Source organism: Macrobrachium nipponense, chromosome 49 (genome assembly GCF_015104395.2).
Source record: "Macrobrachium nipponense isolate FS-2020 chromosome 49, ASM1510439v2, whole genome shotgun sequence".
In the NCBI taxonomy this organism is placed as follows: domain Eukaryota; kingdom Metazoa; phylum Arthropoda; class Malacostraca; order Decapoda; family Palaemonidae; genus Macrobrachium; species Macrobrachium nipponense.
The window spans coordinates 2,906,766-2,934,285 of NC_087224.1; the positions used below are offsets into that span (position 1 = coordinate 2,906,766).

A 27,520-nucleotide genomic window follows, 5' to 3' on the forward strand; every position below is an offset into this window, starting at 1 on the left:
AAACTTTTATTATTATTATTATTATTATTATTATTATTATTATTATACTCTATCACAGTCCTCCAATTCGACTGGGTGGTATTTATAGTGTGGGGTTCCGGGTTGCATCCTGCCTCCTTAGGAGTCCATCACTCTTCTTACTATGTGTGCCGTTTCTAGGATCACACTCTTCTGCATGAGTCCTGGAGCTACTTCAGCCTCTAGTTTTTCTAGATTCCTTTTCAGGGATCTTGGGATTGTGCCTAATGCTCCTATGATTATGGGTACGATTTCCACTGGCATATCCCATATCCTTCTTATTTCTATTTTCTGATCTTGATACTTATCCATTATTTCCCTCTCTTTCTCTTCAACTCTGGTGTCCCATGGTATTGCGACATCAATGAGTGATACTTTCTTCTTGACTTTGTCAATCAACGTCACATCTGGTCTGTTTGCACGTATCACCCTATCTGTTCTGATACCATAGTCCCAGAGGATCTTCGCCTGATCGTTTTCTATCACTCCTTCAGGTTGGTGCTCGTACCACTTATTACTGCAAGGTAGCTGATGTTTCTTGCACAGGCTCCAGTGGAGGGCTTTTGCTACTGAATCATGCCTCTTTTTGTACTGGTTCTGTGCAAGTGCCGGGCATTCACTTGCTATGTGGTTTATGGTTTCACTTTTCGTATTGCACTTCCTACATATGGGAGAGATGTTATTTCCGTCTTTCGTTCTTTGAACATATCTGGTTCTTAGGGCCTGATCTTGTGCCGCTGTTATCATTCCTTCAGTTTCCTTCTTTAGCTCTCCCCTCTGTAGCCATTGCCATGTGTCATCGCTGGCTAGTTCTTTAGTCTGTCTCATGTATTGTCCGTGCATTTGTTTGTTGTGCCAGTCCTCTGTTCTGTCTGTCATTCTCCTGTCTGTATATTTCTGGGTCTCCGTCTACTTTTATTAGTCCTTCTTCACATGCACTCTTTAGCCACTCGTCTTCACTGGTTTTCAGATATTGCCCCAGTGCTCTGTTTTCGATGTTGACGCAGTCCTCTATACTTAGTAGTCCTCTCCCTCCTTCCTTTCGTGTTATGTATAGTCTGTCCGTATTTGCTCTTGGGTGTAGTGCTTTGTGTATTGTCATATGTTTCCTGGTTTTCTGATCTATGCTGCGGAGTTCTGCCTTCGTCCATTTCACTATTCCTGCGCTGTATCTGATTACTGGCACTGCCCATGTGTTTATGGCTTTTATCATATTTCCGGCGTTGAGTTTTGACTTGAGTATCGCCTTGAGTCTCTGCATATATTCTTTCCTGATCGTGTCCTTCATCTCTTGGTGTTTTATATCTCCTCCTTCCATTATTCCCAGGTATTTGTATCCTGTCTCATCTATGTGTTTGATGTTGCTCCCATCTGGTAGCTTTATCCCTTCAGTTCTCGTTACTTTGCCTTTTTGTATGTTGACTAAGGCGCATTTTTCTATTCCAAACTCCATCCTGATGTCCCCAGATACAATCCTTACAGTCTGGATTAGGGTATCTATTTCCTTGATGCTCTTACCATACTGCTTGATGTCGTCCATGAACATCAGATGGTTGATTCTGTTGCCTCTTTTCTTGAGTTGGTACCCGGCATCCATCTTCTGTAGTACTTTTGTCATGGGAATCATGGCTACTACGAAGAGTAGTGGGGACAGAGAATCGCCCTGGAAGATCCCTCTCCTGATATTAACCTCTGCTAGTCTTATTCCAGAGCTTGTAAGTATTGTATTCCATTTGCGCATTGTATTTTTGAGGAAGCTGATGGTGTTTTCCTCTTCCCCATATATTTTCAGGCATTCTATTAACCATGTGTGTGGTATCATGTCGAAGGCTTTCTTATAGTCTATCCATGCCATGCTTAGGTTAGTTTTCCTTCTCCTACTGTTCTTCATTTCCATTTTGTCTATCAGGAGCTGGTCTTTTGTGCCCCTACACTTCCTTCTGCAGCCTTTCTGTTGGTGGGGGATGGTGTTTGTCTCCTCTAGGTAGTTGTATAGCCTTGCACATTATTGGTAGGCAGGTGATAGGCCTGTAGTTACTGGCTATATTTCCCTTACTCTTGTCTTTTTGTACTAAGGATGTTCTTCCTGTGGTCATTCATTTGGGTGCATGGTGATTTGAGATACAATACTGGAGTTGTTCTGCTATTCTTGGGTGAAGGGCCTTGAAGTTTTTGAGCCAGTATCCATGGAATTCATTTTCTTTAGTTGGTGTCTGACTGTGTCTGTCGTGATCTCTGTGAATCTTTGTTTTATTCTCCCTGTTTCTTCTTCCTTGACTTCCTGGAGCCATGTTGCATGTTTGTTGTGTGATACCGGATTGCTCCATATGTTTTCCCAGAGTCTCTTACTTGGTTCGGCGGCTTCAGGAATTTCTTGGTGGTTGTCTTCCCCTCTTAGTTGGCTGTATAGTCTTTTCTGGTTGGTTCCAAATAGTTTGTTCTGTTGGTATCCCTTATTCCCGTTCATGTATCGTTGGATCTTATGTGCTTTGGCCTTAAGCCTCTGTTTTACATCTTCTATTCTGTTGTTTAGTCCCCTCTCTTGTACTTTGTATTTCTCGTTGAGTTCCTCCCTTGTTTTCTTGCTTCTTAGTCTTTTTTCTGCCATCTCTTTCAGTTTACTCAAGTCAGATCTCATCACCATGATTTGCTTCTCCAGGCGCCTTTTCCAAGGTGGTTGCTGTTTTGGTTTCTGTTGGGTTGGTTGTGCTGGTGGTGTTGGTGTTCGAATCCCCATCAGTTCTGCTACTTATCTTGCTCCTGCATATGCCAAGTTATTTGTTTCTGTGATACTGGTGGTGTGTATTATGCCCATTATTTAATTGACCTCACTTGTTTTCTCCCTTAATTTCTTGGTGTTGTAGGCTTTCATGGAGGGGATCTTTGTTCTCTCTGTATCTGGCTCCATCCATTGTCTCATCTTTTCTACCCATTCCGTCCTCTCTGTTACTTCGTCGGTGTTTCTTCGTGCGTCGTTGTTTGATACCTCATCATCCTTGTCGTTTTCTGTGGCATCGTCTCTCAGTTCGTCTTCGTGTAATTCGTTGTCGTGTGACATTTCCCTTTCCAGTTCTTCTCTTTCTGTTGGGGAGAGCCAGTTCTTTTTCTTTATGTTCTTTACTTGGTCTGCCAGCCTCTGCTCTGTTTGGGGGGTGTTATTCCTCTCATTCCAGATGTTGACCAATCTTCTTCTATATCCTCTCTCCGTCGGGTTGCTTCTGATGTAGCATCTCCATATTTCCTTATTTTCTTCTCTTGTCCATTTCTTCCTTTTTGCCTCTGTAGCTCCAATCTCAGGCCGTTGATTACTGTCGTTGTGGTGATCAGTTGCTGGATGACGACCTCCAAGTACCTGACCGTCTTCCCCTACAATTGGGTTGAATACCTGGTTGCCGGACGAAGCTCCTCTGTTGCCAGAGGTTCCATTTACGTCGTTGTCGTTTATTCCTTCATTTCTTTCCATCATTGCTGAGTTTTGCTATTTAACCCATAGCTGGACCCTACCCCATCAGGGATAGGTACTCATTTACAGCTGAGTAGACTGAGGAAATTATGGTAAAGATCCTTTCCCAAGGAATCAACGCCGAGGAGAGCGGTCACCCATCCAACGACTGACCAGCCCCAATGTTGCTTAACCAGTCCATTGACGACCTAACCCACTCTGCCACGGCGCCACATTATTATTATTATTATTATATTATTATTATTATTATTATTTTCCCAGTGACTTTGATTTCATTTCCAGAATTTGTCTAGAAATGACCAGTTTCAAAACTCAATTCAATCAATAATTAACAGCCCCACCACCAAAACACACCGTGAGCATCAAACTTCACGAATGAATTTCGAATATTTTTTTTTCCACCCACTCGATTCGAAACTGCTTCGAAATCCAGCCCCACTCCCTGTCCCCACCCCCCTAATTTTTTTTTTTTTTTTTTTTTTTTTTTTTTTTTTGTTTTTTTTTTTTTTTTTTTTTTTTTTTTTTTTTTTTACAAAACTCAGTTTTTTTTTTTTTTTTTTTTTTTACAAAACTCTGCTGGTTTTTTTTTTTTTTTTTTTTTTTACAAAACTCTCAGGGGCCAAATTCGTTCCTGCTGTCGAGTTCCTCTCTACATAAACAAAAACTTGCCCAGACAGACTTTTTTTTCAATCGGATAGTTTTCGTGTTTACAGAATAATTATTATTCCTCTGGTTCTCAAATCGCTTGAGCTCTGATTAAAAAGACTTATTTTTTTTTATTTATTGTGGATGCAAAATTGACATATTTTGCAGGTGCTGTGTATTTTAAGATGAAAAATTAACTCCAAAAAATGCTTGTATTTTACATTTGGATTCAAATTGTTTGTAAAAACTATTTGAACAATTTTATGTTTGCTCATTGCAGGTGGGACAGACGCAAATTGATATATTTCATGTGTGCGGTGTATTTTAGGACGAAAAAAAATTAATCTAACCAAAATGTCTGTATTTTGTATTTGAATTCAAAAATGTTTTGCAAGAAACATACTTTAAATATCTCAAAGTGTTCATGAGTGCAATAAACTGATGTCAACAATTGAATTTAAAATGGACATTCCCCATACACAGTAAATTTTCAATTCAACAAATTACAAAACTAATCAATATTTTCAGAGCAACATTACCAATTTTCAGAGCAATAAACATTTAGAAAAATTTTAATTTTTTTAGATTTATAAGGAAATAAATAAACTGAAAACTAATAAATATTTTCAAGGCTAAATCACCAATTTTCAGAGTAATAAATATTTTTTTAATTAATTTCTTTTAGATTTAACAGAAAATAAATTTAAAACTAATAAATATTTTTAAAGCCATATTATAACTTTCACAGCAATAAACATTTACAAAAATGTTAATCTTTTTTAGATTTAACAGGAAATAAATAAATTGAAAACTAATCATTATTTTCAAGGCAGTATTACCAATTTCAGAACAATAAACGTTTACAAAAATGTTAATTTTTTTAGATTTAACAGGAAATAAATAAATTGAAAACTAATAAATATTTTTAAAGCCATATTACCAATTTTCAGAGCAATAACTATTTACGTAAATGTTTATTTTCTTTTAGATTTAACAGGGAATAATTAAATTGAAAACTAATATTTTCAAAGCAATATTACCAACTTTCAGAGCAATAAACACTTACAAAAATGTTATTTTTTTTAGATTTAACAGCAAATAAGTAAACTGAACACTAATAAATATTTTCAAAGCAATATTACCAACTTTCAATGCCATAAACATCGACAATATTCCTTCCTTCCTCGACAGGAAAAACAGCTCTTCGCCCTAAATCTGATTACAACACCTCATAACGTCATTATTTGCATAAATACAAAACAAAAACCCATCAATTACATTCCCCCTCGTTTGAAATAACAGAGGGAAAAATGTAATTATAGCAGCCATGGTTCCCCTACGGATTAAATTATGAAAGGGTGTCTGTAGCTTAAACTCTCACAGTTGAGTCGCATCGAGTTGCATTTTCAATTTAGAACCTGAATATGTACAGCAATGGACGTCCATTTTTATCTCTCTCGACGGCTAAATGGATCAAATCCACTGCTGCGTCTGTGTCAAACCCAAATGGCACAAACACAAACACAAACACACAAACGTGGATCCTGGACGGGACAGATGCACTTTATAAGTGATTCCCTTTCGGGTGGAAGTAAGTCTCTTAGGAAAGTGAATTTGGTATCAAGGGAATTTTTTTGTGACTTGATGTTTGAGGGTAGAGGAGAGAGAGAGAGAGAGAGAGAGAGAGAGAGAGAGAGAGAGAGAGAGAGAGAGAGAGAGAATCAATCAATCAAAGTGATAAAGTTTTTAGAAAAGAGAGAGAGAGAAATCTCAAAAAATAAATGTATTAAAATCAGACAGCCAAAAAAATAAATGTTTTACACATACAGACAGAGAGAGAGAGAGAGAGAGAGAGAGAACAACCTCGCCTCTCTTTCCCTCTAAGCCTCTTACATGTCTTGGTGGCAAAATCCCTCAGAACATTTACCGCCAAGAATCGGCAATCGGGGATTAACTCTCCCACTAAGCATCTTTTTCTCGTCTCTGTTTTCCACCAGCGACAAAAATATTGGTCTCATCTCTCGTTCCTTCTGTCCCCAAAGTGAGAATTGGTTTCTGTTCCGTTTCTTCCGTTCCCAAGGTGAAAAACAGTCTTTGTTTCCTGTTCCCAAGGTTAAGATTTGTCTTTTTTTTTCTTATGTTTTTCTGTTCCCAGGGTAAAAATAGGTGTTTCTTGTTCCCAAGGTAAAATTCGTCTTTTTTTCTGTTTCCAATGTAAAAACTAGCCTCTGTTTCCTGTTCCCAGGGTAACAGTAGTTATTTTTCTTTCTGTTTTTTTCTGTTCCCAAAACTTAAATTAGTCTCTTCTGCTTTATCCGTTTTTTTCTCTGTGCCCTGCGGGGCACTGATTCCCAATAACGTATGAGAGAGAAGAAACAAGAAGATAAACAGGAGAGGAGAAAAGTTATCGTATAATTTTTCTGTTCCTTCTGCTTCCAAGGTAAGACTTAGTCTCTGTTAACTTCTGTTTCTGCTTCTTTTTCTTTGTGCTCTCTAATTGGCCAGTGATTTCCAATCGCGAATGGAAGAGAAGACAAACAAAAGGATAAACAGAAGGTGGCGAGGAGAAGAGAAGGTAGGTCCAAAAGTCTTGTGCAAAAACATGAAGAAGAAGAAGAAGAATGATGAGCGACGTAAACAAAAACAAAAACAAACCCAAGCAGTGGCCCCCGTAATCCAGCTGGGATTACTGCATCAACGCCTTCCTACTCACAAAAAGAAAGTAATCCCCCATGAGAAGGATTTCGAAATGAATTCCCTCCCCCACCCCCCCGCCCCAAACCACTCCAGGTTCAAAAAAGGAAAAGAGAAAAAGAAATCTTGAGTTGTAAAGACATCAGACCCCATAAGATAGTGCTGCCATCTGTTGGCAGAAAGAGAAAAGGCTTCCTCTTCTGTTTGGAGTCAGTAGGAAATTACACAGTGCAGAGGACAGGAAATTACCCTTTGGGAAATGGTGGAGGGGGGTAGAGGGTAGGGTAGGGGGCGTTTTACTCATGATATAGAGAGAGGGTGAGAGGGAGAGAGAGAGGGGTGCCCAGAGAGAGAGAGAGAGAGAGAGAGAGAGAAATATTTCATAATTTTTCTTTATCTCCATTTTAGAAGCCTGAATTACAGTAAAATAAATAAATCATATGATATATTTTATAATAATTATATCTGATTTGTTAGCCTAAACTATATTTTAGATATTTTTTGTAATATTTTATAACATCCCTCTAAACTGCGAGTTAATACGATAACAAATTGGATATTCCTTGCAGAAAATATTAACCTCACAAAATATTCATTCCCAGCTAAGAATATTATATATATATATTTTATATATATATAAATGAAGGACAAGTTCTCCCACATTTTAAAAATATGAAAAAAAAACACGTAACACGGACGAGAAGGGAAACGTACAATAAAAGACGCGAAAAAGGGAAAATAAAAAGATAAAAATATAAAAAATCGTGGAACATTGAAACACGAAGTAAAAATACACCTTGAAGGGGTCACGAGTCTAATGCTAAAAGAACGACGGAGGGGATACGGCGCTAAAACCGGTTCTTTTAGCTTTTAATTAAAAGCAGGGAGGAAAGGATGCATTAAACATGATTAATGATTCTGGAGAAGGTTAATGAAGAAGAAGAAGAAGAACAAGAAGAACAAGAAGAAGAAGAAGAAGTAATTCTAGAGCATTGGAAATATCGAGAACCCTAATTAGATGATGGAGACGAGACACATTACTAAAATTGGACAGACGATGGAAGGTACTACACGAAGGGAGTGGAAGGTTGGAATACGAAGAAAGCTTGAGAGAGAGAGAGAGAGAGAGAGAGAGAGAGTCTTCGACATCGGCAAGATAATTACCATCAAACTCAACTGTCAATCACAGAAAGGATTAAAGTCGAAAGGAGATTCGTCTGTCTAGATTCGATTTGAAATTATTAAAAATCTTATTATTAACGTAATTAATTTTGTTATTGTTTTATAAACCGACCGAAACCGTTGAGAATAAACCGATAAACCAGGTTTTATTTATATAAACCGCAGGTGATATGTAGGTTTAACACAGGACGAGGTATACTTTTAAAACATTGGTTATGCAGTTACCAGTAGGAATATTAAAATTTATGATAGATTTCAGTGAGAGAGAGAGAGAGAGAGAGAGAGAGAGAGAGAGAGAGAGAGAGAGAGAGAGAGAGAGAGAGAGAGAGAGAGAGAGAGAGAAATAAAATTAAAGAAACATCACCAGTTTCTTCATCTCGTAAGTTATCTCAAGACCCTTTGGGAAAGAAAAAATGAAATGATTCGCCCAAGACTGGACGAACGTCAAGCGCTGAAGCGACTACAGACACGAGCGCCCACCATGCTTACTGTAAAAAAAAAAAAAAATGAAATACACCCAAACTCAGGACTCTCTCGTCCTTTTGATGCCTCGAAGTTTTAGCATAAAGTTACAAGCATGAGTTATATAGCTAGCGGACTCCTGTGCCTTTTTCGGCTTCTGAGAGAGAGAGAGAGAGAGAGAGAGAGAGAGAGAGGTGGGAATAGATGGAAAAACTGAAAGAGAGTGTGACAAGACAGACAGAGAGACAGAAGGGAATAGAAAAAGAGAGAGAGAGACAAATTGTGTGTGTATGTGAGAGAGAGAGAGAGAGAGAGAGAGAAAGGTGGGAATAGGTAGAAAAGTGAGAGAGAGTGAGTGAAAGACAGAGAGAGAGAGTGACAAGACAGACAGAGAGGAATCGAAAGAAAGAGAGAGAAATTGTGTGTGTGTGAGAGAGAGAGGGAAAGAGAGAGGTGGGAATAGGTAGAAAAAGTGAGAGAGAGTGAGTGACAGAGAGAGAGAGAGAGGAAACCATACCACGAACAGAGGCTTCGTGACCAAGTTTAGACTGACTGTGTTCTCCCCAAGTTATTTCTCATCCTGGGACATTTGAAAAAAAAAACACACAAAAAACCAAAAATACAAAAAGGAAAAAAAGCCAAAAAAAAAAAAAATCCCCCAAAAAATCAACATTTCCTCCTTCTGTTCTTGTGGCCTCCAAAGTAATTTCATCGCGAGAAAGTTAGGTCCAATTGCCTAGCAAGACGGATGGTCCCTTGTAAAAGTTCAAATGTAGTTTTAGATTATGTCTGTGGCTGTGGTGGGGTGGGGGGGGGGTGTCTTCTCTCTCTCTTTTTTTTTCTGCGCCTCGCATTTGAATCTCTCTCTCTCTCTCTCTCTGTCTATCTATCTGTCTATCTATCTATCTATCTAAATGATAAATGATTTGACTGCCAAACTGCTAGGAAGTCTAACCATAATCTATATACGCGTGTATCTCATGGCATGTGTACGTAAACAAGTAAAAAGCGTGTCTGTGTGTGTATTTGTATGTGCATATACAAACACACAAACACGTACACACATACGCGCATAAGCAATACACAGCAACGCTCGGGGAAAAAAAAAAAGCAATCTTGCAAAATGCAACGTTACAAGAGATCGCCTTCCCTACTTGACACGGGTCTGCCATTAGCGTTCGCAATTACTGCCAAAAATTAGGTCCACCCCCAACCCTCCCGGTCCACTATAGGGCGAATTAGGGGTGTTTTTGTGTCTCGAGGGCCTGGCCCGCTGGTCCTCAGCAGCCTCTATTGTTCCTTGATGGAGCGACGGTTGAACGAGTTCCTTATAGAGAGCTATCAACGTCCCGGTTCTCAATGGGTCAGGGAAATGCGTAAATTATTTTGTTTTTATATATTGTTTAACATTTTTTCTATTGCAAAGTACTTTAGTTTGAATTTGCATTGTTTTCTGCCGTTACTGTCTTAATTATGATATTGGGAGATCAACCATATAATATATATAAATCCTGAACGTACTTTTCACTCCTAAGTGAAGCCTATACTTATAATCCATCTACTTTAGAGACAGTTAATATACACACAAATATACGTTTTTCGAGCTGATGATCTTATTAATTAAGTCTGTGTTTAATCAGATATTACAATCATGATAATAATATGTTCTAACTTACATTAAAACAAAGTGGGTATCATTAACCTTACAAAGCTAGACTTATTTACCTGTCTTTCGCTCCTGGCCACAACAGAATTGACAGATGATGACAGTTACAACTTACAGTTACAGAAGCAGTTGACAGTTTACCTGGAGTGCTCCAAGTGAGACACTGTAGACGTTCTGCTGTATATTTCGTGGTTTTATGCAGTGTTTTTCGTTGGCTCCTACTACAGAAACTCGATAAGGTACCAATTTATCCAGTTGCAGTTTTCTATGCAGTTTTACCTCCTGAACAAGAATTTTAAGTAATATTTATTAGGACGACTGTAATTAACCCGCCAGGGGCCAGTACTAAACACGGCGAAATACATTGGACGCCCTTATCCCTAGTGGATGTCATATCCGCGGTTACGTTCATTGCAGTCCGTGCGGAACTATTCTGTAGAATTACCTCAAGTTGCATTGCTAACTTCGTGCCAAATATGCCTTCTGACAAGTTACAGAAGGTACAAAACACCTGTACTGCTGTCGGGTACAGATAAGGGCTCGAGGCAGCGTTTATCAGCTGTGCCAAACGCCAACAGAAAACTGTTGCCAAAGCAACATTGATAGCCAGGTTTTTCATTTTTGAGGGACGCTTCCCTTGAGGGACCTCACCTGGATTAGTTTTTTATTTTAAGTGTGTGTGATTTTGCTCAGTTGTACCCCTTTCGTATTTATTCAAGATAGAATGCTTACAAGTCTCGTCAGAGCTGCAATTATTGGCGTTGATATATCTCCACGTTTTGCTAACCAGCATTGCGGAGGCTCAGTAACCTTTTGAAGTTTATTAGTGGTTTATTCTGAAGTGTCTAAAAGTACTGTCAAGTGTCCAAAAAGTACTGCAAGTGTACAAAGGACCTCTGGACTTGTCATATCTGCAGAGAAAGCGTATACATCACTTTTCACTAAAGACCTCGGCAATAATTGTAATATTATTACTTTTGGTAATTCTAAGGAATAACTCCGCACGGACTGCAAGGAACGTAACCGCAAATATGACATCCACTAGGGATTGTGGCGTCCAATGTATTTCGCCGTGTTTAGTACTGGCCCCTGGGGGTTAATTACAGCCGTCCGAATAAATATTACTCTAAATTCTTGTTCAGGAGCTAAAACTGCATAGGAAAATGGCAACTGCCATAGTGTAGGTCGCCGCGGAATAGTTATATAGATCTACCTTTTATAAATACGTAGGTAAACCAAAGAGTGCTTTTCATATGTTAATTTTATCCATAAAAATAATTTTCTAGTCTACTTACTCTATTTTGAGGCCTAGATTAGTGTGCTGTGGTTTTGAACCTTAAAATGCCCATTAGTTTATAGGTTAATCTGAACCTAGGAGCTGTATTTTGCAATATTTAGTCCCAAAAGGAAAATATTTCTTAACTTTTATGGAGAGAGGCACTTACGTATCTACATTTTACACTGGAGTCTTTTAGTAATGTCAATGAAGCATGGGATTTGGAATATTCAAATGAGTTGTTAATGACATTACCTTACCACTCGTGTACCATTTTAAGCCTAACCTAACCTAACCCCAGTCTACCTGGCCACTTGAGGTAGGGCCAGTGCTAGGAATTGCAGTGCCCAATAAGAATATTTATGTATGTATACTTGTCTAAATAAACTGCTCGATATATTAAATATTGAACGACAATATGAAAGTTTTCATTTTTGATACTTAAACTCGTGTTGCCCCATTTGAGGGAATTCAGCCTAACCTAGTGGGCATATTAAAATCACCATCTTTAACTACTATGGGTTTCAGAGGCAGTGCAAGCACGTCTTTGGGCAATAACTCTGTAACGAACACTCGTATCCAGAACGAGATTTTGCTATAGTGTATTACACCCAGTGCCGTAATTTATAAGAGTATCGTGAATCACTAATCGTAAAGAATAATGACACTTGTCCCTGTACCAAGAGGCAAAAACTCCATTAGCCAGAAATGGATACGAACGCAACAGTAAACTCTCTCTCTCTCTTTGTGGTAGTGGTACCTACCTGTAAATGGTTATTAGAGTGAGAGATATGTGAATGTATGGTGGAGCAGTAAAACGATAGACACTATGATTTATGGTAAAGCGACGGTTATATGTGCATGACTATAATCAAGGATTAGTTACTTATTCAAACCAATCCGAAGGCAATTGGCGACTTTTTCATGGCTAAAAAAATTTGAAAAGTTGCGTGACAAACGAATTTCTGCAACCGTGCCGAGAGTTAGTTCCGTGGTGGCCATATCTTCTTCACCTTCGTAATACAAGTACTATATTCCTGATACCCTGAGTCCATATGAGGATTACGAAGGTAACCAACCACAAGTTTAACAGTCGTTTTACCATAAATTATAGTGTCTATCGTTTTACTGCTCCAACATACATTTAGATATCTCTCACTCTAATAACCATTTACAGTAGGCACCACTACCACAGGGAGAGAGAGAGGATCAGAGTATAAATATATCAGTCAACAGGCAGGTAACAACCGAGAGAATCGTTAGATATATCCACCAGTGTAAACTATCATTAGATAGATATAGAAAAAAATCGTACGAAATATTTTTAAACTGAAGTTACTTTCAGAGAGAGATGAGCGGATCAATGCTATAAATAAATCTGTCAACTGGCAGCTAACAACCGACTGGATCGTTAGATATTACAATTGGTATATTAGATAGAAAAATCATAGAAAATAAGTTTAAACTGAAGCAACTTTCAGAGAGAGAGAAGGGAAGGTGAAGGAAGGAAGGAAGGACAGGGGTGGCGGTGGAGGTAGGGGGAGAGGGTATAGATGGACCTTTTTACTGCTGCGTTCGTATCCATTTCTGGATAATGGAGTTTTTGTCTCTTGGTACAAGGACAAGTGTCGTTATTCTTTACGATTAGTGATTCACGATACCCTTATAAATTACGGCACTGGGTGTAATACACTATAGCAAAATCTCGTTCTGATACGAGTGTTCGTTACGGAAATATTGCCAAAAAACGTGCTTGCACTGTCCCTGAAATTCATAGTAGTCATGAAACATTCTTCTCAAAGCAGTCCAGTGGATCGGTGTAAAACTGGACCGGATTCTTTTTATTAATACTTGGAAGTAAAAAAGGCACTGCTAGACCTCAATTTAACACAGCACCTTCAATATAATCATGATAATTTTGAGGTTAGAAGTTCAGGTTACTGTTTAAGTTACGTAAATACATAATATTTGGATTACAGTGCTCATTTGAAAGATTGACAGGGCTGGTATATTAAGTTACAAGGAGCAGATAACCTGGCACATGTTTTAGCTGGATGTCTTAGCTTAGGACCCACGGATAGATTAGATGTTCCAGCTTAGTACCATAAGGGGTGGATGTTTAAACTTAAGACCACAATGGGTAGACGTTTCAGCTTAGGTCCCAAGGCCCAGATGTTTTACCTTCAACCACATGGATTGATGTTTCAGTTTACAATACAAGTGTTAGATATTTCAGCCTAGGACCCAAAGATTGGACTGTACATTGTATGCAAAATTTATTTGGCCCCTTCTGCATAGCTTCTTGTATTTTATTTTCCATTTCCATTAGTAATACCATACCCGATTACATCCATTTTTGTTCCATTTACAGTCAAAAAACTAAAACCATTGATAGCCTTCTGGTATACATGACACAAGGGAGCTATTTAAACATCTTCCATATGAAAAATTAAGTTAAGGACATCCTCTGGACTTTTGAACATAGAAGCAATGGAGAATTTACCAATAAGTGGACATTGCAGTAAAAACAATCGTCTATTCTGGCCAGACTGTTATTAGTAAAGTAGGCAAGATGAAGATTTCCACTTGTCTCATCTCCTGGAGGGAGGGAAAAGTTCATTGGCCCTCCAGTACTTCAATACAGTGTGTTATTAGTCTCCATTTATACATGAACGTCCAAATTATCTTATTTTTGTTACCATCTGATTGCTGATATCATCGACCAGTGCATTTTAGAAAGCAAGTGGATACCTTCAGTGATTATCATTTGCAGTAAATACCACAAGAAATTCCAATTCCAGCTATGCAGTTTCTACAGAAAGTTAACTCAACACTTATTTTTTATACCACAATTGTCCCTTATTTTGCCAACAGTTGAGGGCCTCTCTTTGCATCAGCCCACAAAAATCGGTATTCACAAGCCATCGTTACTCAGTGACAAATAACGCATCATGAAAAGAAATTAGCAAATCAGACAGTTGTACTAACCTTAAACTTCTGGAATGTTTCATATTAACGGCTTCCTTTTATGGAGACAAATCATTTTGCAGTCATTGTGGCAGTTTTAACAGCAAGGATTAAGGCACACCCAACCTGAGGTTAGTTGCTTTGGGGTAAGATAGCCTTATGTCAGTAAAAGGCCTTGCCCTATGGCAGATGGTAAGTATGTTAAGGGACAAACGGTAGTAGGAGGCACTTGTGTGGACCTCATGACTCACCCCCAACAAGACATAAGTGGGTTCCAGTGAGGTATAAATAAAACTCAAATATCTATGAACAATGTTATGATGCTAAAACCTCATCAAATACGGCCAACAAGAATGTATAATTAAATAAATAACAGTCACAAATGAGAAATGATACAAAAAGTATATAACAACATACTATGTACTGGATACCCTGAAAAAAGGAAATAAAAAAAGTATATAGAGCTTGAATACGATAGTAGCAGATATAAACGAAGTTCACCTCACACACAGCGGCATCTGCTGTACATAGTATGGTAAGGGTCACTGGAATTAATCTAACTGTACTTGGATTTACAGTGGAGAAGCACAGCACTTTTCACCTGGGGTTACCGCATACCCCCCTGGGGAGTACAGTATAATCATTGGGGCAATCCTCGTCGTCTAACTTGAACGACGCGATTACGAATTCAACCAATTCCACCCACTATTCCTTGAAGGACGAGTTCATTACATTGTGTCAACGTTCGCTTTTGAAAGTCACTCAAATCACCAGGCCATATTTGTAATAAATAAAACTAAACTATCAAAAAGGGCTTTCCCCCACATACATGGGCTTGTCGGCAACTTTCCAAGTGGTCCAACATGAAATTTTACAACTCATGGCAGTTAGTGTCACTTAAGAAAATAGGAACACAGTAAAAAAACTGAACATTAGATTAATTCATAAACAGTAATGCTATTGATAAGCATTAATGGTCACAGAAAACTTTGAAATCATACAAAAATGAAAAAGTAAAAACACAGGAACTAAGCTCAAGAAATCTGGAAAAGGTATTATTCATTTCCAAGCAGTGAGGCTGCTAACCTCTTGATACTTTGAACTTAAAATTTGGAACATTCTTTCAACAACTTAATCCATAAAGTTCTAATTTCCATGAGAACTTTGTACATAAAGTTCATCCTATTGATTAAAATATATAAATGTCCATCTTTCAAGTAATAAAAATTGCAGCAAACAGATGTGTTTATGGTAAAATAATCCTCTCGTCTCTGGAACTCTTGCCGTAAATGTAAAGAAAACATCTAGAACGATTTACAATACCCCAAGATCTCCCTGCTTTCCTCGCTTTAATAAGGACATACTTGTCTTTTGTAGATTGTGTTGACATTTTCGTTAATGCAGTAAAGCCTAGAGCAGGTTTCAAGTTATCAGTCTATTACAGTCTACTGCTAAAAGATTTTGGCACAGTTTTGAAGGCCTGAACATCTGAATGTAGCGCATGCCAATGCCTCTCGTGCCAGTTCTCATCACAGTCGTAACTCATTAGCAGCCTATTGTAAGACCCCAACACTACTCTGCCTTGTTCTAGGACTACTAAAACTACCTACACAGTGGGTTTGATCAGGAATAATAGGTAGTGATCTAAGCATCAAGAGCTTTTGTCTTTAACCCATGAATGTGTACACAAGAAGAATTGACAAGGAAGTATGGCTTATCACTTTTCCTCCTGTTAAGAAAGCACTACAAAGCCGAAATCGGTACTCTAAAGGTGATATTTCCCAACTGCTGTTCTTTGCCAACCTGGATATTTGGTTTGTGGATCAGTCTTGCTGTTTGTAGAATATGTGCAGCTATTCCTTTCCAAAAAATAAGTCATTAGCCTCATTTTAAAAACTACCTCAGTCAGTATGATGGTGTATATGTATGGTAATACTATCTTTAGCACTTGGTGCAAAAAGCCTTACAATTAAACCAGGTTTGCTTTTCTTGCTCTGAAAACACTTATTCAGAGGCTTGACCTGTGAATAAGAGAATCTACATCAGCCCTACCAGTGAAACCTAACAGAGGAAGATTATGGAATAATGGCCAGATATTTATGTGCCCTGGCAAAAGTTTAGTCTCTAGTTACTCTGTCCTACTTTAGACCAATCCCAAGTGGAAGTGAACTCAAGCAAAAGTTTGTGTTCATCACTCCTATTGGTCAAAGAAAATACAGAGGAGTGAGGTTCAACCTTCGTGGCTCTAAAGCAGTAGGAAAATCTCACTTCAGTGACCATTGATAGGTTCAGAGAACTCCCTATGTTTATCTGAAGACTTCTGACCTGTTAAGTTAAAAGTCAAGGACATAAGGTTGTGATGAAACAACCTGAAAGTCTGAAAACTGCAAATAGCAAAGCAAGTCAATATTTTCTTATGACATCAGGTGGCAAATGTGTATCTGGAGACAGACAAGCTGTACGATATCTGGCTGAGAAGGGGCTCAACCACCATCAGTCGGGTATCATTAAGGTTAAAAAGTGTCATGTTTTCCATATGTATAGGGCTAGGTACAGAAGAATACACTGGAAAGTCGTGAAGAGTTATCCGACAGCTTTGTCAAGGAAGTAATGGCTCCTTCTGAAATATTCCACTTGCTATGTTTGTGGTTGAGAGGATTGCAGCATATTCTTGCTCTCACTGACACAATGACAAAGAGGTTACACTGACAGAGAATCAAGCAATATTTTCCCAGAGGCTGTTGTCCTCATGACTTCAGGAACTTTACACTGCAGCACAAAAAAAAAAAAAGTCTGCACTCAGGCGTTAGAAGTCAGCATACGGACGCGTTAAAGTTCTGTGCATTGAGAGACATAAGGAGTTTGGCATTTCTCAGCATCATGCTAACACATTTCTGGTTGGCAACAATTGCAGTATTTTCTAATTTTTGCATCTTCATAGCCATCAAGGGGGAGCTTTTTATTCCTTCAATCATAAGCCTCCTGACCTTCCATGTAGACTGATCACTGATCCCGACTTCAAGAGACAAGACTGAACAGTTCTTAGCTGGTGTCTCAACCACTGTGCACTCTATTGCTGACTGATCTATTGCACTTCTCCAAGAGACTATTTCCTAAGACCAGATCAGGAAAAACATCTTTGGCAAACACTTAAGGATGCCCAGTATGGCCAGCTGTGGGCAGTACCAAGGGTTTTTGGTAGCCTCCAAGAGGATCAGCTGCATTGCTTTTTGCCTTTTATTCCCAAACCTTAACTGTATCATTTTGCCAGTGGCTACCTTTTGCACCTAGAAATCCTTTCCAAGAACAGTAGTACTCCTGGCATCACAGATGGCACAAGGGATTTTCTGTCGTGGAGAAAAAGGTTGTCGTGGAGGAAAAGGTTGTTGTGACCTTAGCATAATTATGCACACAAGGGCAAAAGTCTGTTGGATGATCATCCTGCAATTAGCAATGTTCATGAGCGAAACGATAATAGTATAATTTTTTCACAAGAACATGCCGATGCTTGTGCTGTGCAAAGTGACGACAGTACTACTGGCATATCGGGACAGAAAGTAAATAAACCTAACATTAGAAAATAACAACCAAATGTCTCACATTGGTACTACTCTGTGTGACTCTAGAGTAAAGAATGACACTGCCCAAGTGACACAAAATGAACATTTGTGACTATATATAAAAAAAATCCCCAACAGAACTCAGTGTGAAAAGTAAGTAGACCCTTTATGTAGAAAGATTTTTACACCTGCTATTAATTCTCATCAACCTTAAGAAAGTCTTGAATGGTTAAATTTGACCTTTTGAGGTAATTATTATATCAAGGGAAAGTTTTATCTTTGAACCAATCACAAACTACAAAGGACATTTATGACATACCTTATCTAAAAAGGACATTTATTTTGGCATTTAATCTTTCTAGTGCCCAAAGTAAATTAAAAGGACATCTTCATGAATGACAGGTTCTTTCAAGATAGACACGAATGGGATTAAAATACCATCAACACACCCGTAAAACAACAGACCAGAATAAACAGAGAGGACAAGTACGACTGAAAGACATCACTTTATAAAAAAAAACCATTGTACCTACAACACGTTTCACTTTGTGTTCTCGATTCGCAATTTAAAACACCAAAGTCCTACTGGGGGGAAAAAATGTACACAATTCCCTTACCTCACGATGCCGTCTGCTTTAGAACAGACTCACCAATCAAAAAAGGGACATACTACGAGCATTCATTCAAAATGTATACTCAGTAGAGATAAGCCTAATGGCAATACAAGAACTGCTTCAATAATAATAAAAATTAATAAAAATAATTTCATATTAAAATAAACTATATTTTTTTTCCTCTCTTTCTCTCTCGCTCTCTTTTTTCATTAAGGCAATCCGAACTATCCGCTACAGTCGCCGTCATCAGGCTGCTGATATTCACTTCTCTTTGAGGTTGTTCTGTGCCTCAGCTCTTGCGCCGGTGGGCTCGATCTTGACGTGCTCTCCGAGTCTAGGGAAGGAGGTAATGCAGTTGCTCCTATATTTTTAAGGTGCAAGGGATCCTTGTCTTCTAAAGGTACGGCCCCAATTAAACCATCTCTCGGAAGATTGAACCCCTGCAGACCACTACTGCTCGCTTCTCCTTTATCCGATGCTGCGGGAGATGTCATCCACTTATCGGCTACGTGCTGACGATGGCTGCCATCGCTGGCGAATGTATTGACTGGGACAGCCCCATACAGCTGGCTGTCACTGCTCTCACCACCTATGGTTTTTGAAGCCTGGGGGCCACTTAGGGTCTCTTTCATCTTCGAGGAGACATCTGGACTAGGGGCGAATGAAGTTTCACTCTTAGAAGTACTTGGTGCTGTTGGGTCGGCAGCAGCCGAAGTCCCAGATCCAACATCTGAAGTGGCACCTACAGTAGAGATGGTCGTGTTTGTGGATGCCGTAGTGAACGTAGGTGCCGTGGTGGTCATTCTTGTTGCGACACTGGTCGTGGCATTAGCCGGCTGCAGGTTCTGGACGATGCTCCTCACATTCCTAAAGACGAAGTTGAGCGATGCGTTTCCGTTCCTGTTGTTGGCCATGGCACCGGTGATGTTCCGGAAGACTAGATTGACAACCGGGGGAATGTTCCTGGCAGGTCTTTCGTTCCCGGCGCCTGCAGAACTGGGGTTTCCGTTCCTTTCTCCGGCATTGTCGTTTCCAGCTGCATTTGAAGCATTGTTGGCATTCTGATTGTTTGCATTGTTGTTGTTTGGGACGTTTCGCAAGACAATGTTGACGGTGTGAACGCGACCCAGCTGCTGAATCTGAGCTTGCTGGAGTATCGCTGGGAGTTCGTAATGATGGAAGAAGTACAGCATGGAATGCTGGAACAAAAAGAAGAGAGTTAAAATAAGGGAAGACAAAAAGATTCTTCACAACCAAAGATAATATAATTCACAAATAAAAAATTTATCTTTTCCATAATACAATGGATAGAAAAACAGGTCACTTTAGCTATGTTGAAAGCAGTAAAAGGGAAGTATATGGACAACTCACACAAATATATCCAAAATAAACAAAGAAAGGAAAACATGACAGATAAATGAGTGAATTCCTCATCGCCAGCCCAACCAAACAACTGTGTATACAGTACACTTAGTCTTGAAATCCTGACATGAATTATCCAAAGACTTCTATTTCTTTGCTGAAGGAGACATCAAAATGAGGTTTTGAGTGAATAAAGCTTTTAATAATCTAACCATCAGAATAACCGTAATAGACGATCATTTGCCAAGACGTGGCAATTCAAAGAGGGTCCAAAAGAGCTAACAATGTTTCTGATCAATGTACAAAAACGCAATAAGGTACTCACAAGAATGAAGAGCCAGGATGTCATTAGAGCCAGCCAAGAGTACTAGAAAGAAAAAAATAACATTAATCAGTTGCATTCACATGGAAAGGCTTCCTAATAACCAACTTCCTCCCCAAAGACATTTTGCATATTTGAGGTAAAAGCAGGTTTTCAGATTATACCTCCTTTGACATTTAACCAACTTCCTCCCCAAGGGAATGTTGCATATCTAGGGTAAAAGCAGGTTTGCAGATTATACCTGCTTTGACATTTAACTGTTTTCATATATGTACTAGTTTAAAGTTAATCAGCTCTTGGTATAAACTGTAATCAGTTGAACATTCAAGGACATTATAACAACATTGACAAGCAGCTGGTCCAAATGTACTGTGAACAGTTGGGAGTATGTATACATTTACTCACATTTCTTTGATAAATAACTTTTAATTTCCTCTAGTTTTCAACTCATTCATGAAAAAGCATTTGGCCAAGAACATTTTGTCCAGAACTGTGAAGAAAACACTCGTCACCAAAGCAATCGGCAGATATGATACAGTTATTGTCAGCATCAGAAAACAGTTTTAAAAGTTCTGTGTATACTCTTGTATGAATATACCTTCCACATTATTTGAAATTGTAAATAATAAAATCTCTTAAAAGCCAGAAATTTTAAGTAATAAATTCTCTTAAAACAAGGACTAACACATATGATGCCAGCAGTCATACTACTTGTCCAAATATGTAAAAGTCAATGGCTTTCCATTAAACCTGTTTATCAATCTGCACGACATGCAAATAGTACTTCATACACTTATAATGGTCTTCATTAATAAACTAACAAAGTCTTGACTCTCTCACCTGTCCATTGAAGCGATAATGGTAAGCATAAAAGGCAAAATGATACAGGTAGAAGAATCTCAGCCAGTGACGACGGGTAATGGGGGTGTGGCAGCATATCGCCTCGTACTGGTCACAGACCCACACGAGGACGATGATGTAGAATGCAGTCGAGGTGTCGTTGAAGAATTCGGACATTATTGCTTCCATGCCTGAAAATAGGGTGGCTGGTCATAATCTAACTGGGCTAGAACCTGTGCAAAGAGCCGAGGTATCCGAGCGGTTTATCTCGGTTGGAATACAAAACATACGGCCGTATTTTCAGAAAGGCTAGATCGTACTTTACGAAAAGCTTCCTAGCGTTAGTAATAATATCAATGTGTAACAGAATGGGTTAAGTTAAATTATCAATACTTTCATCAAATATCAACATTTATAAACGTGAAATTATAAACTCTGTTACTATACCTTCATCAGGATACACAGTGTTGTCTTTCAGCACATGATATAAAAGTAATTACTTATGCAAGTTCCTTCAAATAAAAGGGTATAAATATTCCAACATCTACGACTAGATACTTGGACTTTTAAAAGACTGGAATTACTTACCAACAAGAGCCAGAATAACAGTCAACATCGGGGCAGCTGGGAACGTAATAGCAACATTCAGCTCCAACATCTGCAACAGGTCCACGATAAACAAAAATATCTGGTGATGGGAGTATCTCAGCAGCATGGAAACGCTCAGAGTGAAAACTACCATGACAAACGCAGCGGCCAGGTAATTGCTCCCGCCCATCCACATGCTCACAAATCGGTAGTGTTCTCCGGTGACGACGTTCCTGCAAGACGAAATCGGAATTGAGATCGTTTCCCCCAAACTCAGTATGACAGAACGTCAAGGAATACTGAAGAAACTACAAAATATAGTCTTGTACCTGGACAAGTCCAATAATTCAGCCAAACCAGGTATCTACTCTCAATATGAATCAATTTTAGTTAGGTGTCATGAACTACATACTTTTTATAACTCAGCAAATTCAGAACATCTGGTGAATACGTATAAGCAATCTTAAGAGATGTTTATACAAGGCATAACAGAGAAGACAACTCTGAACATTAACATAAGTACCAAGATTACGGTGACCTGAAAGAATGCACAGATAATATCGTCTCTAAACTGACAAAGAAAATGCTACGAGGATGAATATAGATATTAATTGACATATTTATTAGATGATATCACAAGGAGTGTTAACCAAATGCAGCAAAAGGGTTCTTGGTGTAAGCACACGCAAGAAAAGTCAACAGTGAATTCATGGAGGATATTTATGCAATGGTACAGAAGCAGACCCTGAAGAAAGTGGAATGGTTCTGTTACCATTCCACTTTCTTCAACATAGAGGAGAATGTCAAGACCCTATCAAGCATCTAATCTCGTCAAGGAAAAGCCAACAAGCTAAACGAAAATGGCGATAAGGACGATACAACTTGGCACCACTATTGACATTAGCACCTGTGGTAAAAATAACCCTAGTGCTCCCACTTACCTCAAAAGTAACCCTTATTCTCCTCCTTCTCCGCCAGACTCTTGATGGATCCCATGAGGATGTCGTCGTAACCCAAGAACTCGTCAAGAATGAAGCGAGAGAGCGCGTCACCAAAGCAGGCATCCTTAGTAGGATCTAAAAGGACTATCATGACAGGAATGTTTAGCCGTTGACGAGTGGCAGGGGAAAGTCTGAGGAAGCCATACTCCAGGGAATATTCGACAATGTACTCATCTTCTGGCCAGACTGTAAGAAGAACAGTTTAATCATCTGAGTGTTCTACAATCAATAAATTACGCAATTTAATCCTTTCCCTGAGGAGAACTTTTCAACAGCAACTGTGTACCTACTTTAGTAACATACTGTAACACAGACGACTGTTTACAATAGTTTATCTACATATAGAATATTGCTCAACAATATGCCTATCTTCACCCAAGATAGTTCCAAGGAAAGTATAATAGACTGTGAAACAATAAAATTATCTACAAGCAAAGTAAGTTTCTATTAGCATATTGTGAATTTGAGCAGTGGTGTAGCCCAGTGCATCTTCAAAAATGGCATCTGTACTGAAATCAAACATCACTTTCCCCAAAGTAAACTAATTTTAGAGCCAATGATGCAACATAATGTAGACAGCAATATAGAGATGAATGATTAATTCAAATATTTAGCTTTCAAAAAAATACACTAAATCTTCTCCACAAGCTAATACAGCAAAAATCCTCTTTGCAATACATATTCTAGGGGAATATCTAATAGCAGCACTTACAATATATTCCAACTAAATTATATCTAACAGCAGCATTTACAATATGTATATTCCAACTAAATTATAACAAACTGATTACACAGTAAATGAACACTGACATCACCATAGTATTCACCAAGCACAGCAACATACCCACACTTACCCGCTTTGGCTAGCATTTCCAAAGGCTCCTTCTTAGGGAGAGGACTGTCGTCGTGAGGCATGGTGGTCGACAGATTCTCCGTATAATTGGCGTCTGGCATGCCATGAGTGGCGTTTACAATACTCGAGAGTTCACTCATAACATCCTTCTCTGAGGAATCTTCTGGATCTTAAAAAGGGGGAGGAGACGATTATAATCTGTTACAACTTCCGCAAGATACGAGCATCCCACTGACTTGACAAAGAGTATAGGAGGGGAATTTGGACCCACAAAAAGGTACCATCTCGACTTTGAAAGATGTGAATAGACACGCCTATAAACTGATACATATATATTTGCATTTAATGCATAAACAATATGAATACAATTTCCTTCACTTTTTATCACTAACTAAGCAAAGATTGTGTAATTAGTGAGAGTTAATGAGCACCCACTTTCAATGGCTGAAATTTTGGGGGGAATAATCTTACATCCTTTTATTTCTAGTATTTTTAAAGAAAATGAAAGTTTGTTCTGACCCACTATTCACCTCTCATTGAAGAGCAGATGCTTTGAGCAAATCCTACAACTGTCTAGAAATGGGATATGGTGGTCTTGCTAACCAAATTTATAAAAATAATTACAACTTTCTGTTGATTTCATCAATGAAGAACAAGAAAGAATTCAACCAACTGCATGAAATCTTGTATAAGACATTACATGGCTATAACTGAGAAGACTAGTACCAATTCCCAAGCGTACGTCCCTGCTAACACAACAACAATGTTCCCTGGGGAGGAAGACCTCTAGAGTCTGGATGTACCTGGACTTGAGAAGTCACTGACCTGGAATGTTTTCAATGATGGGCATGTCTGACGGAGTCTGCATTTTCTGCACCGCCTCTCCTGCTGCTGGATTTTTGTCTTCTTCCATCTGCGGAGAATTATGTCCAGTGAGAGGAGGAACTCAAGTCTTTATTTATCATAGCCTTACAGTCTAGGTCTTTCTAGAAATATAAACAAATAAAATAACTAAAAAATGTACTACAGAATGCTAGTAAGGAGGTACATTCTGTTGACATTAAGGCCCTCATGATACAGCAACAATTTTAATACTATCCATACTACTACTTCCTTTTCGACATCTCAACAAGGAACTTCTGTTAACTACTTAGACTCTAACACCTTCAGAGTATATAGTACCTTAATTTATAGAATGACCCAAAATTACACATAAAAAAACCTTAGCATAACCTTCTGCTAAGACAACAGAGTTCTGCTTGCCAGAATTCTCTTCTGAACTGTTCCATCAGTTCTCTACAGTGTGGCGAGATCACAAGCTAAAAAACAAACGGGCAAAATCCCCCCCCCCATATAAACTTAACCAATCCAGCTGCCCAACTCACCCCAGTCACACTTTCCTCTTTACACTACAGCATATACGCAGGACAATTAACCTATACCCACACAATGTCGCTGAGACACCAACAACCACCACCAAGAACCACAACCCAACAGCACAACACCCAAGGACTACAACCCAACAACTCAACAACAACCAAGGAACACAACCACAACTCAACAACACAGCAAACAACCAAGGAACACAACCACAACCTCACATACAACAACAAAGACTCAACAACACAACAAAAGACCACTGCACAAACACAAAAAATCACAATAGCACAGGCACAACAACTCTAAGCAAACAACACTAACTTAACAAAAACCACATAACAAACAAAAACATGCAACTCAGCTGAATATCAATGCCTTCAACCAACTGCTCCCAACACTACTGACTGTCACAGGCTCTAGCCCAAGACTGACTAAAAACTACCTCAAAACACATAACTCACAACTAACAGCACCAGCAGACAACCCAGAACTCACCAACAGCCAATCTCACACACACAGACGTTGTCAAATGGAACTCCATAACTCCTCCATATTTCCTCCCGTTACTATTGACAACGTCTCCTTTCACTCACAACACACAACTAACAGCACCAGCAGACAACCCAGAACTCACCAACAGCCATCTCACACACACACACACACACACACACAGACGTTGTCAAATGGAACTCCATAACTCCTCCATATTTCCTCCCCTGTTACTCTTGACAACATCTCCTTTCACTCACAACACCCACACTAAATAGTCTTCCGCAAAACCCACGGATACTCGGATGCAGGCCCCCTGGATCTTGTTTGAGGGCCCTCATACACACTCTCAGTTACACCGACATCAACTTCTCCCAGACCACTTCCAGTCAGACTACCATTACCATCTACCTCACATCCTCCCAAATCCCATTCACTATCTCATCTACCCCTTCTAACTCTTGTCCGAATATCTCTCGTAACTCTGCCACCAAATCACTTTCCTACCTCATTTACACTCCTGCCAAACCCCCAAAGAGACTCAATCATACTGCCAACTACATCCTTACCACCTAATTCCCTTCCTGGTGAAACTTCACCAAACCCTGACAATTGAAACCCACACATGCTATATGTATCATTCCTCCCCTCAAAGTCATCCATATTACATGCCTTATCCACCATTTTTACCCTAACACTAACCTCTCTATAATGCAGCTCACATTTTTCCATTTCATTCCCTTTCCTCACCTTCTTCTGCTTTCTTCCATACTCAACCAGACCCATTTGCTCACTGACACTCGGCTCGCATTTATTCACCCTCAACCACTTACTCATCGCATTCTCCCGAACACACTGCCGCATACTAGAGGACCCACCCAACTGAATCCCCTTTTCACTTAAGTTTCCCGAATTCCCAGCCTGACTCATCCTCTTTCACCTACACACACTCGCCATGTGACCTTCCATTCCACATTCAACACACTTTGCACGCTGTTCATTACACATCCTAGCATAATGCCCGTTCTTCCCGCAGTTGCCGCAAACCACGTTCATACGGGTACCCCGACATCCACTAACTATGTGCCCTACCTGTCCACACCTGTAACACTTAATATCTCTATCTTTCTTACACTCGCTCACTAAATGCCCCGTTTGCCCACACCCGAAGCCCGCTCCTAACGCCCACCGACATTCATTCTTCCTGTGTCCTGGCTTACCACATCTATAACACTGTTGCTCTCGCTCACAACTAACTGACCCCACTCTTCCAACACTCGCACTCCTATCTCTTTTAGCTATCTCTTTTAGGGCTAACTACACTCACGTTACTTGCCCTGACGCTCCTATCTACCACTCGCTCTGCCATTCGCCTTGGCCTTCCAAAACTGCCTCCCTATAGCTTTTAAACTCTGGTACAACCTCAGCTACTTCAGTCCTAACACTAACACTCCTACTCTCTTTCATACACCTATCTAACTCGTAATCTTCTACTATTTCTAAAATGTCGTTCCATGTCAACCTTTCATTCGTCCATCGCATTTTCTCCTTACGTTTCAGATTTATAAACTCATATACGCTCTCTGGTACAGTCGCCAACAGCTTTCGCACTAACTCCTTACACTCGTTTACCCCTTCATCCCCAAACTTCTTCCTAGCTAATGTTTCTAACCTGCACACATACATCGACAATGACTCACCAACATTCATTCTTGCCTCTTCAAAATCTTGCTTTCTCCTATATCTAACACTACTCTTCATCCTCTTTGCCTGTTCTACAATCCTGGCTTTCACTCTCATACAGCACATTCCCTACACTCATCATTACCCCATACATATTCAACAAAAATCCTGTCAAAAAACTACCTAACTCTCTTGCCCAGACTCTTTGGTTATCCCCATACTTTGCCTCACAATACCTCTCATATTCTTTTAAAAAAGTCCCCAATGTCCCTACTACAGTATTCCTCGTATTGTGCACATCGGGGTACCTCTCTCATATACACAGCCTTTCGTACTTACTGCTCACTCTCACTTTCGCTACTTCCATTCTGACCATTCTTTCCCTCTTCCAAATACAGCGAATATACTTCCAGACTCACGTCCATACTCCTGATTACGCTCTTCTTACCCTTCTT

General features: G+C 39.3%; 1 protein-coding gene across 1 annotated transcript in view; it reads right to left on the reverse strand.

Moving 5' to 3' along the window:
* Positions 1–14,673: 14,673 nt before the first annotated feature.
* Positions 14,674–27,520, reverse strand: part of LOC135205268 (uncharacterized) — a 109,683-nt gene continuing 96,836 nt past the window's right edge. The window contains 7 exon segments of the mRNA XM_064235633.1: positions 14,674–19,746; positions 20,235–20,276; positions 21,072–21,262; positions 21,660–21,892; positions 22,597–22,846; positions 23,515–23,682; positions 24,339–24,426. Coding sequence (XP_064091703.1) covers positions 18,772–19,746; positions 20,235–20,276; positions 21,072–21,262; positions 21,660–21,892; positions 22,597–22,846; positions 23,515–23,682; positions 24,339–24,426 — 1,947 coding nt within the window. The 3' untranslated portion in view covers positions 14,674–18,771.